This window comes from Acomys russatus, chromosome 24, assembly GCF_903995435.1.
Source record: "Acomys russatus chromosome 24, mAcoRus1.1, whole genome shotgun sequence".
Lineage (NCBI taxonomy): Eukaryota > Metazoa > Chordata > Mammalia > Rodentia > Muridae > Acomys > Acomys russatus.
In genome coordinates, this window is record NC_067160.1 from 3,548,140 (window position 1) to 3,564,508 (window position 16,369).

General features: G+C 43.2%; 2 protein-coding genes across 3 annotated transcripts in view; both read right to left on the minus strand.

Annotated features, from left to right (window-relative positions):
* Fam171b (family with sequence similarity 171 member B) overlaps positions 1–2,223 on the minus strand; it is a 51,117-nt gene extending 48,894 nt beyond the window's left edge. Inside the window, exon 1 of the mRNA XM_051166561.1 lies at positions 1,940–2,223. Coding sequence (XP_051022518.1) covers positions 1,940–2,174 — 235 coding nt within the window. The 5' untranslated portion in view covers positions 2,175–2,223. The remainder of the gene's footprint in view (positions 1–1,939) is intronic.
* An 8,965-nt stretch (positions 2,224–11,188) lies between these two features.
* The window catches only part of Itgav (integrin subunit alpha V), an 80,308-nt gene continuing 75,127 nt past the window's right edge, over positions 11,189–16,369 (minus strand). For both annotated transcript variants that reach the window (XM_051166117.1, XM_051166116.1), the window contains exons 27-30: positions 13,074–13,187; positions 12,870–12,977; positions 11,576–11,698; positions 11,189–11,333 (exon numbers count right to left, since the gene is read on the minus strand). In XM_051166117.1, coding sequence (XP_051022074.1) covers positions 11,238–11,333; positions 11,576–11,698; positions 12,870–12,977; positions 13,074–13,187 — 441 coding nt within the window. In that variant the 3' untranslated portion in view covers positions 11,189–11,237. The remainder of the gene's footprint in view (positions 11,334–11,575; positions 11,699–12,869; positions 12,978–13,073; positions 13,188–16,369) is intronic.

Sequence of the window (16,369 nt, forward strand, 5' to 3'; positions counted from 1 at the left end):
GGTGAAGAGCAAAGGTTGAAATGTGGAGATCACAAAGAGCTCAGGGGGCATTTTACCTTCATTTGTGTATGGACTGTTGTCACTGTTTAATTGTCATCCCAATAGCTGACCGTAATCTACTGAGCTGTTCTTGTTTGCCACTGGACGGGGTGTTAGAGCCGTTGAGAAAGACAGCATGTGCTCCTCTTCAGACCTTAGTGTGAACTGCCAGACAGCAGATCCTTTACCTCAACCAAACTAAATAAAACAGGGGTGTCTGGCTTCCCAAATAATCATCCTTTTCCAAAGATCCCTCATAAATACCAGAAAGCAAATAGTGTAACTTTCACTCTAAATACAAAAGTCTCAAATTATTGCAGCTATTCAGAACATATTATGACATGGTAATCAAGGCCACTTCACAAATACTCCTGGCAGGCAACAATATCAGGAACCATGACGCTTATCAACACTCTCCCAGACTCCTACTGCACTGATGATGTAAGGAATCTCCCTTGTAATGAAAAAAAACGGTATCTCCAGCTTCCCCAGACTTACAGTGTATACCCGCCAGCTTCATGCATTCCACGGTGTCAGCATTTTCAGGTACACACAAACACACTGCATACTTTTCTCGTTTTAGCCACCTTTGAGTGCTATTAATCGGTTTAAGGGGGTGTCAGGAAACACATGCTTTCTCCTGCGCACTGTGCTCAAAGCACTCCAAGAAATTAAATCATCGGGGCTGTGTCATGAATCACAGCTGGCATGCCTCTGAACTGCTCTCTGATGATGAGCAAGCAAGATAAAAACTGAGATGCTGATTCCACTCTGCAGAATTTCATTTTCAGCATCTTCTATAATGTCACTAAGCAGGTTTTAAAAGAAATAAACAAACGAAAATCAGTGTTATAACACCGCTTATCTTGAGTTCGTGGCTTTTAATTTTAAAAACTCCCCTTTCTTCCCAAAGCCCAGGCAGAATCTACTGCGTAGAAAAAAGGTAACTAACTGGGTTGGGGGCTGGGTAAAGGCTATTTAAATGGATAACCCAGCTCTTTGCTTACCGCAGAGCTTTTAATGGGGGAGGGGAAGACAGAAAATAGGGGACTGTAATGGCCATATGTACTACACCCATATTTCATCACTCCCGCCGAATGTGTCAAGAGATAGCTCGCTTAAGTTCCACTACAAGGAGATTCCCCTGGGGGGGAGGGGCTGGCTATGCTTCCCAAGCATCAAAGCTCCAACGCTTACCCATCTGCCTCCCTCCCAACTCCCTTCCTTCAATTGCAAACTCCTGTTTCATTGTTTTCTTTCGCCTTATTGTACCAAATGCATTTTCTTTCTTTCTTTCTTTCTTTTTTCCCAAGCTGCTTTAAGCCTTTCCTGGGCTAAAAAGAGAAATATAATGAAATAAATCGAGATTCTCGCCGCCCCCCTCCCTGCTCCCTTCCCGGTTCTAAATTTAAATACAGCAGGCAGGGAGAAACAGTGCAAAAAGCTGTGTGGGTGTATATGGCAAGACTCCGTATCTAGGAGAGGGCTGAGAAACAGAATGGTAAAGGGATTTGAGAACGTGTGTGTGTGTGTGTGTGTGTGTGTGTGTGTGTGTGTGTGTGTGTGTGTGCGCGCGCGCGCGCGCGCGCCCTTCCGCCCGTTCGTCCACAGCAAGAAGGAAGGGAAAATAAAATTGATCAGTGTAAGCAGGCACCCACCCACCACGACACTCTCCACGCCCCACCCCACCCTTCTCAAGCCCACTGCAGTGCTCTGCGGGGAAGATTTCCCACCGAAGCAAAGAACCAAAGGCTGAATGGGCAACCTGGGAAAACGAGGAAGGGATGGGTATCATCAAGGATAAGCTAGGCGCATATGGGAGAGGAGCTAAGAATCCGGAGACGCTAGACGCGCGATTGCTGGCACAGACGCAAAGCAGGGCCGGGATGCTGAGACTTACCCGGAACCGTCAAAGTAGAAGATGCTCCGGGCACCTCTGGCCTCTCCTCCTCCTCCGCCTCCTCCCTCTGTTTTTGCTGTTGCTGCTGCTGCTGCTGCTGCTGCTGCTGGATGAGGCTGAGGTCGGAGCGGCTGAGCTCGGCTCTGGCGGCCGCGGGGACCAGCCGCGCCTTCAGCAGCACAGCGGCCAGGCCGAGGAGCAGGGCGCACGGGACGCGCGGGCAGAGCCTCGCCATGGCCGAGAGCCAGCGGGCCACGGAGGCATATTGCGGGGCTGCGGGCGGCGGCGGGCGCCAGGGCTGCGGAACCCAGCCGCGCCCGCTCCCTCGCTCGCTCGCTCGCTCCCCCTCGCGCCGTCTGCGGTGCACAGCCTCGGCGAGAGGAGGAGGAGCGGGCTGGAAGCAGGAGGATGGCGAGCGGCGTTCGCATCTTCGTGCACGTGACCGCCGCCGGGAGGGAGGGGCGAGCCGGACTCGGGCCCCAGCCACCACCCTGTGAGTGCCCAGATAGGTGATGCTAGTACTCAGTCGCTTAGCTAGGCGGAGACTAACAGGCGAGACTTTCTTGGGGCTGGAGGACCTCTGGACCCGCAATCTTTACGGAGGCAGGGAGATGTGTACAAAGTGAAATAAAATTCCTCCCACTTGTACCCACATCCATGGTTCAAAAGCCAGGCTCCTTTAAAGGAATCCTCTCTGCTGTGCCATGGCCCAGTTACAAGATAAACTCACCCTCTCCAGACTTTCAATAAACTTTCTTTTTCTGCTTAAATAAGGATTTCTTTCTTCATAACAATATTCGCAATTACACCTTTTCTAGTTGTAACCGAGACTTTTTATGTATTTTAGATTTTGTTTGTTTTGTTTTGTTTTGTTTTGAACGTCTTCCAGGCCTGATGGCCCTTAATTTTACTACTCAGGAGGCAGAGGCAGGCAGATACATATGAGTTCGAGGCCGACCTGTTCTCCATAGTGAGGACACCCAGGGCTACATCAAAAGATCGTATGCCCAAAAACAAAAAACAAAAACAAACAAACAAAAACCCACAAAGTCTTGCTTAACAAATACATACCTAGCACTTGAGTCAGGAACTTAGAATAAGTAAAACAAAATCCCTTCATTCAAAATGCTTACATTCAAAAAGCGGTATTTAAGCAAAATACAGTCCACCATTGTGGTTGCAACTGAAGATGCAATACATCTAGAACTTAACACAGAGTTGGAGGAAATTAAGTATGGTGTGTGGAAGACACAGAAAAGAAATTCACAGAGAAATCGAAATAACCAAGTCCTCTAAAACCTGGAAGGGAGGGGTGAGGCGGGGGGTGGGGTGGGATGGGGTGAGGTGGGCGCACAATGTGCTTGGCAAAGTGTGAAAGCAGTTGCCAGAGGAATTACTAATCCTTTTCTACAGGGACAGGAGAGTGGAGACAAACTGTTTAAAAATAACTAGCAGACTCTTGTATAGTACTTACTGTGTAGGGGACTGTTCCAGTGCTTCCCAGCTGGCAACTCCGGCCATCTTGGTTGCTCTATACACAGAGAGCTACACTAAAGACTGTTTTGAATGAGGTTAAGCAGGACAGAGATGCCCTACCAACCATGCAATTTTTTTTTTTTAGGGACCACTTTGCTATCAGCATGAAAGACAGATATGGAGAAGAGAGACAGCCACATCCGAGGCATTTGTTATTAAAAACAAAAACAAAAACAAAAACAAAAACAAAAACAAACCGAACAAATAGCAACAAGATATGGGAAGCCTCCAACCATGCATAAACCTGGAAACAGAAGAAGTAGGAGAATTGGTAAGCAGGGTTGGGACCACCAGGGATGGCTGGTTGCAGTGGCTGGGGAAGGGGTAAGCTGTGTCTAACTTGAGGTCTCTACAGGCAAATTGTCCCCTCTTACGGTCACTCCCCTCATTGTTCTCATCTTGGTGGGGACAACAGGCTGGCTACTCAGTGGTAGGAAATGAGTCAAGAACATAGAATGGTCAAGAATATAAAAATGAGCGAGGCAGTGGTGGTACACATCTTTAATCCCAGCACTGGGAGGCAGAGGCAGGCGGATCTTTGTGAGTTCGAGGCCAGACTAGTCTACAAAGTGCATCTGGGACTGCCAAGATAACACAGAGAAACCCTGTCTTGAAACACCATCCCGCCCCCCCCAAAAAAGAATATAAAAATGTCTATGTAAAATAAAATAATAACAGATATTTATAAACATTCCCTCCTTATATTATCAAAGCAACTCTAGAAAGTAACTCTCAGTTCAGTGATTGTGGCGCACGCCTTTAATCCCAGCACTCTGGAGGCAGACACAGGCAGATCTCTGAGTTTGAGGCAAGTCTGGTCTGCAGAGTGAGTCCAGGACAGCCAGGGGTACACAAAGAAGCCTTGTCTCAAACAAGCAAATAAAAACCAACAACAACAAAATCAGTATCTCAGGTGCATCTTAAACAATTATTTTACCTTAAAGTAAATGCATATTCCTTTACCAAGGTCCAGCTTTGGGGGGCGCAGGAAGGGGGGGATAGAAAAATATTTGTTAAAACGGAGCATTTGTAACTTTTACTGGTACATTGGTGGGTTTTAGTGTCATTTTAAATAGTTGTCCTAGATCACTTTTCTCCTTCCCTGCCTCCCTCCCTCCCTCCCTCCCCCCCTCTCTAAATTCAAAGAATGTTCTTCCAAATGAAAGACAATTTGTTGGAAAGGACTCTTGTTTTAGTTTCAAAAACAGCTTCAGTTAACTGGAGCTGGAGAGACAGCTCGGCGGTAAAGAGGCAGAAGACAGGTGGCACATTGTCATTTGGCATTTGTGTTGAAGCCCTAGATTGTAGTTAGATACCAGAAGTCTTGGTCTTACGGTTGCCAGGAGCCATTGAATTAGGGAAGTTCAGTAAGTGGGCAGGCTTTCTGGAAGGCAGTCTGGTATTTTGCAAAGTCTATACTGTGATGCGCCCCCAGAATTGCTTCCAGCCCTGGACACCCCACCCCTTTCTGTGCTGCTGTATCTCTCAAAAATTATGGCATGGTGTGAGCCCTCACAAACCTACAGGATCTTTGTGAAGATGCTCTGCTGTTCAGATGAATTAATTCCTGATGGATAAAGAAACTGTGGTACATTTACACTATGGAATACTACTCAGCTATTAAAAACAAGGAAATCCTGAAATTTGCAGGCAAATGGAAAGAACTAGAGATGCTCATCCTGAGTGAGTTAACCCAGAGTTAGACTCACATGGTATATACTTACTTACAATTGGACACCAGCCCAAAAGGGATGTCACATGACAGTCTTCACTTACCAGGAGATCGGGATAGATGTGGGTACTTCCTATTGGGACTCTAGGTGAGGGAAATATGGGAGAATGGGGAAATAGAATGATCTAGAGGGTCCTAGAAACCTACAAAAAGAACATCATGATGGACAGATCTGCACCCAAGGGTTTCTGCTCAAACTACTGCACCAATGAAGGACAATACATGCATTAACATTGAACTCCTACTCAGATCTAGCCAACGGACATTCTCCACAGTTGAGTACAGAGCGAGAACTGACTCTGACGTGAACTCTGTGCCCCATATTTGACCACCCCCCTTTGGTGGGGAGGCCTGGTGGCACTCAGAGAAAGGATAAGCAGGCTACCAGGATGAGACCTGATAGGCTGTGACCATATGGTGGGGGAGGAGGTCCCCTCCTGTCACAGACCTAGGGGAGGGGAATAGGGTGAAAGAGGGAGGGAGGGAGGGAGGCGCAGGAGGATACAAGTAAGGGGATAGCAATTGAAATGTAATCTAAATAGATTTTAAAAAACACCAAAATATTTTTCTATCCAATCATTTCTTTAAAAACAAAACTAACAAACAAGCAAACAAAAAACCCCATGAAGTGTATGTATGTTTTCTGCCACTTTTGTTATGTAACTATTGGGACAGGAAACCTAAAACTGTACATTAATGTTCTTTCAATGTGTCACGCTGTACAAAACATCTGCATCCAGCTTACTGTCCCTGTCTCCTCATTGTGATGACACTGATCACACTACAACAGCACTCTTGAAGCCCGGATGTAGGGCACTTTGTCCGCAGCAAGCTCACTTCATCTGTGTTGAGCCTTCCTGCCTGAAGCTCGTGGGGTCAGCGGCGTTTCAGACTCTGAAGCGCTAAGGGTCTTGACGCTGACTGCTGACTTCACAGCAGGCAGTCTGGGATACAGGAGCAATATGGATTCAGGTACTAAGATTTTTTGTTCCACTAGAGCTATAGATACATTTAAAAAATTAGAAAATGAAGAGGCAAATGTACATGACTTAAAGCAACCCCGATGGAATAAAAATAATAAAGTTCAGCACAGTGAAAATCGGAGATCATTCGCTCAGAAGTAAAAATATTCTTTCTTCATTTCCAGCAGATTTGTACTTACCCTAAGGGCTTCTGTTTTCTTAGTGTATGCTAGTATAGAAGCAATGGGGTGCACGATGACATCTGTTCACGGGTGTCACGTACCCTCTCCTCGCCCTCCCTCCCACCACTTGCCTTCCTCGTCCCCTTCAACTTTGTCATTTTCTCTATGTGTGCTATAACCAACAAGCAATAGGGAACACGCAGCATCTTTCTGATTCCTATTTCACTTGATGATCTCCATATGCCATTTCCTGCAAATGGCGGCATTCTTTGTTACAGAATAAAATTCTACTATAAATACATATCTCATTTATCCATCCATCCATTGACAAACTCCTAGATGGACAGTGCTGCACAGTGCTACAATAAACACGGATGATCAGCCGGGTGTGGTGGCGCACGCCTTTAATCCCAGCACTCAGGAGGCAGAGGCAGGTGGATCTCTGTGAGTTTGAGGCCAGCCTGGTCTACAAAGAGAGTTCCAGGACAGCCAAGGCTACACAGAGGAACCCTGTCTCAAAAAACAAACAAATTACACATACATGGATGATCAAGTGTGTACAGGGTGCTTAGCTGTGTTTACCTGCTATAGCAGGGTCATGCAATATTTCTGCTTTTAGTCTATTATGTAACCACCATACTGATTTCCACAGTAGCTATGCCGGCTTCTATTCTCCACAGCTATGACTAGGATTTGCCTCTCCATACACGCTCCCCAGCACTCGTTTGCTTGCTAGCTTGTTAAATGACAGCCACTCTGACTAGGTTGAAACTGAATCTCAGTGTAGTTTTGATTTACATTTTCCTGATGGCTAACATTGAACATTTTCCATGTATTTACAAGTCTCTTATACATCACCTTTGCAGAAATGCCTGAGTATTTTACTTGCTCATCTAAATGACTAGATGGTGTGGCTTTGTGGGGATCTTTACATACTCTAGGTTTTAGTTCTCTGTAGCAAGTTAAGCAGACACAGGTTTTCATCTGATCTGTAAGCTGCATCTTCACTATGCTGTTTCTTTTCATATGCAGAGGCCTTTTCATTTCAAGCAATCTCACTTGCCATTTCCAGAGCTGCTGACATGCCAAGAGTGTATTCTCCTCCCTAAGAATGTGACTTAACACTCCATTCCCTTTGCTTTTTGTCTGTTGGCTTCCTTCCTTTAGATAACTAACTCTTAAAATTGTGAACTTTCAGGGAGCTGTGTCGCCACCCCGAAGTCACTGTTTTGATGCGTCATTGCTGGCTCCTGTAATTGGGACCATAGGACAGAATGGAATGCACACACACGAAGCTGGCACCGTATGTTCAAGTTTATTGTACAGACCCAAGTTACACATTGGAGAAAAAAAAAAAAAGCGGAACATGGAACCTGCTTTCACTAACTTAAACCAAGTTAGCAAATGGCAGATTTCAGAACGGACTCATTTTATGTCTCACCCAATGTGGGTGATTGCCAGAGAAGCCAAAGAAAATTATCTTCCATGTTACTTAGAGGGCAAAGTAATTTGAGACACACAACTTTCAAGTTATCTTAATATACTGAAAGTGTTTTTAAAAGTTGGTAAGGAATAGTTCATTTTCCACCTAAAATAAAATGCAGAATGGATGGTTTAGAGGTAAAAATAACACCTGCATATCTACAACTACAGCAGAATTGCTCTTTTTTGCTAACAAAGAAATGCTAACAAATTTCTATTCAGATTAAGTTCACTGAATTAATAGTGACTTATATTATCTACGCTTTGTTACATTGTTATATTGCACTTCAGAACATTGACAACAGAATTCAAAGATCCAGTATCCCTCACAGGAAGTCCATGACACATCAGGAGTTACAGTGAATGCCAGTGTATACTGCAGATGGCACATCCACAGGTTCACGGTTCAAACAAAAGGACCAACAAGCTCGAAGAAATGGTTTACAAACCACTAGACATCAAGCAATTTCATTTACCACTTTAGATCTCATGATAATACATTTTTTGTTCATCTTTCCCCCTTACCCATCAAATTAAATGCACAAGCCACCCATGAGTGAAACCGCAGTGACATTCAGCTAGTCAATGCCAATCACAGGTATTCTAGGACAACTTTCTCTTGTTCTTCCACGAGGCTCTTCCCAGAATTCTTCCACGCGGGAGCAGGTGCCACCATAGCATTCTATTGCCCTACAAGAACCAGCTGCTCTACTGTAAGTTGCCACCGAAATCCCTCCTTAGGGTTAGGCTTGCTATCAGAACTCTTACTGCTCTCTTAAAACAGTAGCAAAACTCTTGTCTGCTATTAGTGAATTTCCTTATCATATAACAAATGTTGCATTCATGAGGATTAATTATTAATGAGTAATTTTAGAATACAGGTAGATTTAGGACTTGGCTGTTTCACCTTTAATAGAACATAATCAGAATTATGATGATAATTAAATATAATGGGGGAAAGCAACCCTCACACAGATGTTTTTAAAGTATTAACTCTAGAATACATATCTCTACAAGAGATCAGTATCAGTGCCAGTATATTTCATGTGTGTCAAATGCCCTCTGGATCAGTCAATTTTTTTAAACTTGGAAATGAATTCTAATTCTCAGTAAATTACAAATGTGAACCTAAAATAATTTCTTAATATTTTGTGGAATATATTCATATGCTGTTATAGAATAAAAGAAACTCAACTTTTTTTTCAGAGAGTTGACTTTGAAATTATGGTTCCTAATTTTATAGAAATACAAATTTATATTTTTTGAAAGAAAATCCATATTGTTGAAAAGTACACATCGAAATAATTTCCAGTTACAGCATCTTTCAATCTCTAGTAGAAAGTTACTCCTTGGCGTAGAAGCCATAATAGAAACAATTGTAAAAGAAAAAATAAAAACTAATGTTGATTCTATTGCCAAGGAATGAGTTTCATTGATTTTTCAGGAATGGCAGCTATTGTGTAGAAAGACAGAGGTGAGAGTTTGTATGGGCCAACTAGTGTGTGGGGGTGGGCAATACTTGGCTCTAAGATAAAAAATATTTCTTAAAAGAATTTAAATTTAAATTTCTTGGTTAAAAATATTTATTGCATATATATAATTGTGATCTTTCAAGCCATTAATATATTCTGTACCCCAAAAGTCATTAATTTAAAAATTCATTAAAGCTAGATATAGGGTCCTGTCTATATTCTAATTTCTACAATTCACCCAAATGTGCTTCATGTTATGAAAATATATCCTCCAAATGAGCTCAGCTGTATGCTCATGGAATTAACATAAGATATAGTGAGACAAATTTCAATTATTTTTAAAATGTAGAAAAATATTCAATTATTTAAGAGAAATATTTTTCATTGCTTAATGAAGACAGCAGTTTAAAAACCAATTAAAATTCTCTAGTGCATAACATGATGTAATTGCACAAAAATAGCTATAATTGATAGTCATCCTGGGGCCTTGAGGAACTGTGAATAAATCACTGCCACTTAAGACCATACCTTGCTACCTCTGCTGTCTTTATTAAAGCCCCAGAAAAGTGACTTAAGAAGTGTAAGAAAGCTTTAGAAGGTTTCCAGCAACATTAACTGCTTACAAAAGCACTTTTTTTTTAGCATTTATTCTGGCAGCCGAGGCAGGTTTTGAGCGCTGCCTTGCTTAACCTGAGCTTAACTCATGCTATCGCTAGAAGCAAACTAGTGAGCCACCTTTGGGATGCTGATTCCAAACGGTCCTTGTGGGGTAAAGGGCCGGAGATCCAGGTTCTTACAGGTTTTAACGATGATCTTGACCCCTTCTCAGTTTTGGAAATAGAAGGAAAATATGAGTACAGGAGGAAAATAATTTAACATTAATTAAAAGCTCCGGTCTAATTAAAGAATGTATCCTTATGAGCAATTTCAGCAGAAGGCTACAGAAAGAGTCATTCATTCAAACTTCTGTATGTTGCAAACAGCCGAACAAATGAAGTAGATGAACTTTAGAAACAACTTCCAACTCCTATGGCTTTAACCATCATGACTATTTAGCTGAACTCATGCTATTACTTAATGGGTATTTTTAATTATAGAGTTTTTCAGCATGAAATGGCTTAAAGGATTTCATATAGAATTTAAATTACAAAAGTTAAAATACAATAAAATACAAGGCAGGCTAAACATAAATAAAAACCTAATGTCCATATAAAAATACTGTACCGTTGTTAATACAGGAAGCCTGTCATCCTCATCCCTCCCCCCCCCCCCCAGCACTGAGGATTAACCCAGGGACTTGCACATGCTAAGCACACGCTAAGCACTTGCTAAGCACATGCTTTTGAAGTGAGCAATAGTCCTGGGAAAGAATCTCGATGGTACCGTGGTTTTTTTTTTTTAAGTTCTACTCTGTAAATATTAAAATCTAAGTCCATGCAACTGCAAAGTCTTCAGTAGCTTACGAACAAACTCAACTGTAGTGTAAAGTGTACTAACGTTCTAAATACCTGTGCAAAATTACTGACACTACGGTCTAAATCTGAATTAGTTTAAAATCCTAATTAACCTAACATATCACCGAAGAAGAGAGAGATCCCACATAGTAACTCGGAAACAGGAGCTAGAGAGGCACTATGCTACATAACGTGGTACGTCAGGCACTGTCTGTCTTATGGACACTGAGCAAGCATAGTCACTTGAAATGTCATTACTGAAATGCCTAAAAACACACATCCGTGTATTGAAGTAAATGTAATCTGAACCTATTCATGAAGAGACTGACTAATTATTCATTTCCGATTTGTGGGTAAACTGAGGCTACGGGGTGCCCTCAGCCATCCAGCCTCAGAATTCTGTTCTTCGTGAGAGATATTTAAAGCTATCGTCGAGGCGGCATGTGTGCAGGACGCGGGTGCAGTGTAGGGAGCGCAGTTATGTTTCCGAGTTCCCCTCACCATTCTCATGGGGCTGCAGCTGTTCTCTCTCTTGCTCTTCCTGGGGTGGTCGGACGCGTTTAAAGAAGCCCATCTGCCAGGTCAAGAAGAGGCACAGTTCTCACTAGGCAGCAGAGCACGGGATGCTAAGAGTACAATTGACTCTGGTACCACTTCGAAAATTCGGAGGGCATTTGTTGTTTAGTTTCCCACGCTGAAGCAAGTCCTATTGTGCCTCCCTTCCTTCTTGTCTTTACTCCTTTCCTCCTTTCCTCCACCGCCCCTGCCCTTTCTCTGCTATCCTGTCTTCCCACCACTTTAAAGCCCATTACTTACCCTGTACATTACAAACACCAAAACAGCTAGTAACAGCAGCCCTGCAAGCACTGCCAAGACAATCACCCACACAGGCACAGGCATGGGCGCTGGCTGAATGCCCCAGGTGATGTTAGTGGTGACCTGTTGGGGACAACACATTGAGATTTAACTAAATAACTAATGGACTTAGTGAGTCCTTGACTTACTTTAAATTTTTATCTTAGTGATACTCACATAATGTTCTTTTTTTACATATATAATTTAGTGAGTCCACGTTAGGCACCAATAGTGCTTGAGTACAACACACACACACACAGAGTACAACACACACATACATACACACACACAGTTACACACACACATACATACACACACACAGAGTCACACACACATACACACACAGTCACACACACACAGACATACACACACACAGTTACACACACACATACATACACACACACAGAGTCACACACACACACACACACAGTCACACACACACATACACACACAGTTACACACACACATACATACACACACAGAGTCACACACACATACACACACAGTCACACACACACATGCACACACACAGTTACACACACACATACATACACACACACAGAGCCACACACACACATACACACACAGTTACACACACACATACATACACACACAGAGTCACACACACATACACACAGTCACACACACATACACACACAGTCACACACACACAGACATACACACACACAGTCACACACACACAGACATACACACACACAGTCACACACACAAAATTACAAGGTTGGAAACTGACTACAATAAGTATTTTGAAGATATTTAAGTATTGTAATTTTGTGGAGAAGGTAACCCCAAAATATCCCCTGACAGATTAAATATACAGTCCACACCCTGTTACAAAGAGCACAGATTAAAGAAGAAGAAGGCTCTAGTAATTCCAGGCTAAGGGAGTCAGTCAGGAGTACCACAGGGCAGGAGCCAGGGCCAGTGAGACAGCTCGTCAGCTGAAGGCACTTGCTGCCACACCTGATGGCCCAGGTTCAATCCTCAGGTCCCAAATGATAAAAGGAGAAAATCGGTCCTGGGGAATTGTTCTTGGAACTGCGCGTGAACGCCGGGACATGCGCCGCGTCCACAGCAACAGCAAATGCAATTCAAGAAGAAGAAGGGGGGAAATATGCTTCCAATCCTACAGTACGTAATCCTCTCGAACAGCTTCCTTACTTTCACTCATTATGGTTAGGCCTCCGCTAGAAGCGCTCCACGCGTGTATCCACTCCCGAAGCCAGCGGCTTACCAGTGTGGAGTTGAAGAGGTCCTCGATGGGAAGATTCTTGTAAGGGAACTCTATGATGTTGAACGACGCGGACGACTTCAGGGCGTAGGAGTGGTTCTGCTTCTCCTTCTGCAGAGGAATAACAAGAGCACGGTGTCTTAGGCGGCAGGCCTCTGGCATCCCCTCGGAAGATGGGTAGCCCTGCCGGCACCTCTATCTGCTTACGTTCATAAACGTCTCGGTCCACAGCAGGGACTTCACATACAGAATCGCGCTCTTCCCCCTATCCAGGCGCCCCACCTGGCAGACGATCTGCAAGCACTTAGCAATCCCACAGCCCTGCGAGAACAAACCATTCACAAAGTAAGAGCACACTGCATTTTTGTTTTTAACATTTGAACACTAAGCATTCTAACACGACGGCCAAAGAGATTCTTCTGTATGCTGTAATGCTTAACAAACAGATCAATAGTTAACTGTGTTTCATCATCATCGTCATCATCATTACCCTCGTGTATCACATCCTGACTCAGTTTCTTCTCCTACTTCTCCTGGTCCTCACCCCTCCCCCCTCTTCTCTTCCTGAGACCTCCTCTCTTCCTCCATTTCCTTTCAGAAAAGAGCAGGCTTCCCTTGTTTTTGTTTGTTTGCTTGCTTGTTTTGAGACAGGGTCTTGCTACACAGCCTTGGCTGTCTTGGAACTCACAGAGGTATGCCTACCTTGCATCCCCAGTGCTGGGATTAAAGGCAGGTGCCACCACACCTGGCAAAAGCATTGTTTTTCCTTTTAGTGTAAATTATTCTAGAAACATAAGATTTATAGTACTAAAATGTTCACTTTTATGACAACCCAACATTGTTTAGGCAAACCCTGAACCTGGTAATTTTAAGACACAAATATCAGATTCCAGTAACTGTGGAAAAGCAAGCAGAGTAGTGAATCTTTAATGGCTATCCTGTGTGAGACCTGCAGAAAGGAAATCACATGCTGAGGACATCGGCCACAGTTAGTGTCTTCATCGGGACCTTGAAGGTTGGTGGCTAAGGGAAACAAATATCTGTCACCTTACATGTGCTGGCCACACTGCTCCATGTCACATGCACACACCTAACAGCCATGCTGTCTGGTGAGCGGCACCAGCAGCTGAGGAACAGGAAGGGAAGAAGTGCACTGCCTCCACCTCATAAAGGGCACCTGTTAAAGAAGCACAACTAACTCCACACTCAGTGGAAGGCCACGAACAAGGCCAAAGGGTCTGGACATGCTGCTTCTAGTCAGCTGCACAGGTCTCGTCAGGAGGGGTCAGCAATAACATAATAAACAGATTTTTAAAAGCTACCTCTGAGTAGATGAAAAAGTCTTATGTATTAAACAACAACAAACCACAAGCAAACTACACTAAAACCAATAAAGTTCTAATAAGCAAGTACAGAAACAAAAACAGAGCACAGATCTTACAGGGTCCAAGTTCAAAATAGAAATATAACTTGTAGTTTGTACACTTAGCAACACCATCAAAAAGAGCAAAAAAAAAAAAAAAAAAAAAAAAAGCATAACTAAAAGTGCAAAGCTAGTACACTAAAAACTATGTGGGTTTTTAAAATTTTGTTTTGTGTTTTGTTTTTGTGCAAACACTTTGAAAGGAATTCAAATATTATTGAAAGGAATGAAAGGAAACCTAACTGGATAGCCTGTGTTCTAGAACGCAAGAGTTCTCAAACAAGCTGCTAATGAGATACAAAAAGCCCTAAGAAACGTACCCTGATCCTAAAGTTTATAATGAGTCGCTAAAAACGCCAACCATCACAAATAACCTTAAAAAGGAAGAAAATAACCCAAATGCAGTGGTATGAGCTTGCAATCCCAACACTCAGGAAGCTGAGACAGGAGGGTAAGTAAAAGTTCCAGACCAACATGAGCTACAGTGAGATCTATGCTTGAAGGGAGGGAGGGAGGGAGGACAGGAGGGAGGGCAGGAGGGAGGACAGGAGGGAGGAAGGGAATTTTCAAACCTGCTAGAGAGCTATAGTAATGAGAACAACTTGTTCTCATCATTAAGAATGCACATATAAATCAACTAACTAGAAGTAAACAAGAAGTAGGGATGGATCATTCAATAAAGTAGCTGTGGGCAAGCTTAAGGACCTGAGTTCTGATCCCCAGCACCCACAGAATAAAATCAAGGTCTATAGAAGCACATGCCAGCAATCCTACTGTTAGGAAGGAAAGGACAGGAGAATCCCTGAGACTTGCTAGCCAGCTACTCTAGACAATAAAAGAGCTGCAGGTTCAGTGAGAGGCCCTATCTCTACAGAACACACTAGAAGGGAAGCTTCCGTCTGAAGAAGCTAATTACACACAAGCAAGTGGGTAAATGATCTACCTCAGGGCCCAGCTACACTACTCTTCAGTACATACCCCAAGGACCCTTACACCATGCTGCAGAGACACACCAATGCAGTCACTCCTGATGGCACACAGTTATGCCTATAGATCGGTGCCTAACTCAACCCACATCACAGAAGCTTCTCCTTACAGGAGATGGGAATTAACACAGAGACCCACAACTGTGCAGGGTGCAGGGTGAAAGCCTGAAGTGCTCAGCCCTAAATGGGCACCATGCACAAGACCTACACAGACTCAAGCCAAAAGGGGTCCCAGCACTGAGCGGAAACTGGACATGAGGCCTGACCCCTAACTAAGAAGGTATCAGGCCCCATGCCCAGCAACAGTTGGCCAGTACAAAAGGGATTCAATAGTATTTTTGTGGACTTTTTTCCATTTTGCTTTGTTTTGTCATGTTTTTGTCTTATTGGTCTTCTGTTTTTCTATTTTTTCTCTCCATTTTTGTGTTTTTGTGAGATTTCTGTGTGTCTGTGTTTCTTTTTTTGTTTTGTTTTGTTTTTTGTTTTTGTTTTTGTTTTTTTCTTCAAAGAGATAAAGAACATAAAGCCAGATGAGTAGGGAGATGGGGGAGAATCTGGGAGGAACTTGGGGAGGGAAAAATCTTATCAAGATATATTATATGAAAACACTTCAATATAAAAATTAATACTACCTATTTTTTTTAAGCAAAGAAGGGAAGAAAGAAGCCATGTGTGGGAGACAAGGCACATACAGAGAAATAGCGAGGGCCTAGAATGCGTGAGGTCACATTACATCCTCTGACAATGTTTTGTGAATATTTTATTTTCAGATATGTGTACCTGTGTAGGGATATGCCAACAAGAATGCAAGTGTCCTTCGAAACCAGAGGTGTCGGCTCTCTGTGGAGCTGTGGTTACAGGGAATCAAACTTAAGTCCTCCTTAGCCAACTGTAATTTTTCTCAGTCAGCTGAGAAAGTTCTGTAGGGACCTACGCATCAAAGGATCACTACAGGTTCTATGGCAAATAAACGCTAGGAGAGAGACGGGGCATAAAGTCAGAGGCCACAGCTGGTAGAAGTCAACAGAAGGGATGGAGTTGGTGCAAGTGGATTAGAATTAGGTGTTTTTTTCAAAGTGGATGGTGATGTAATT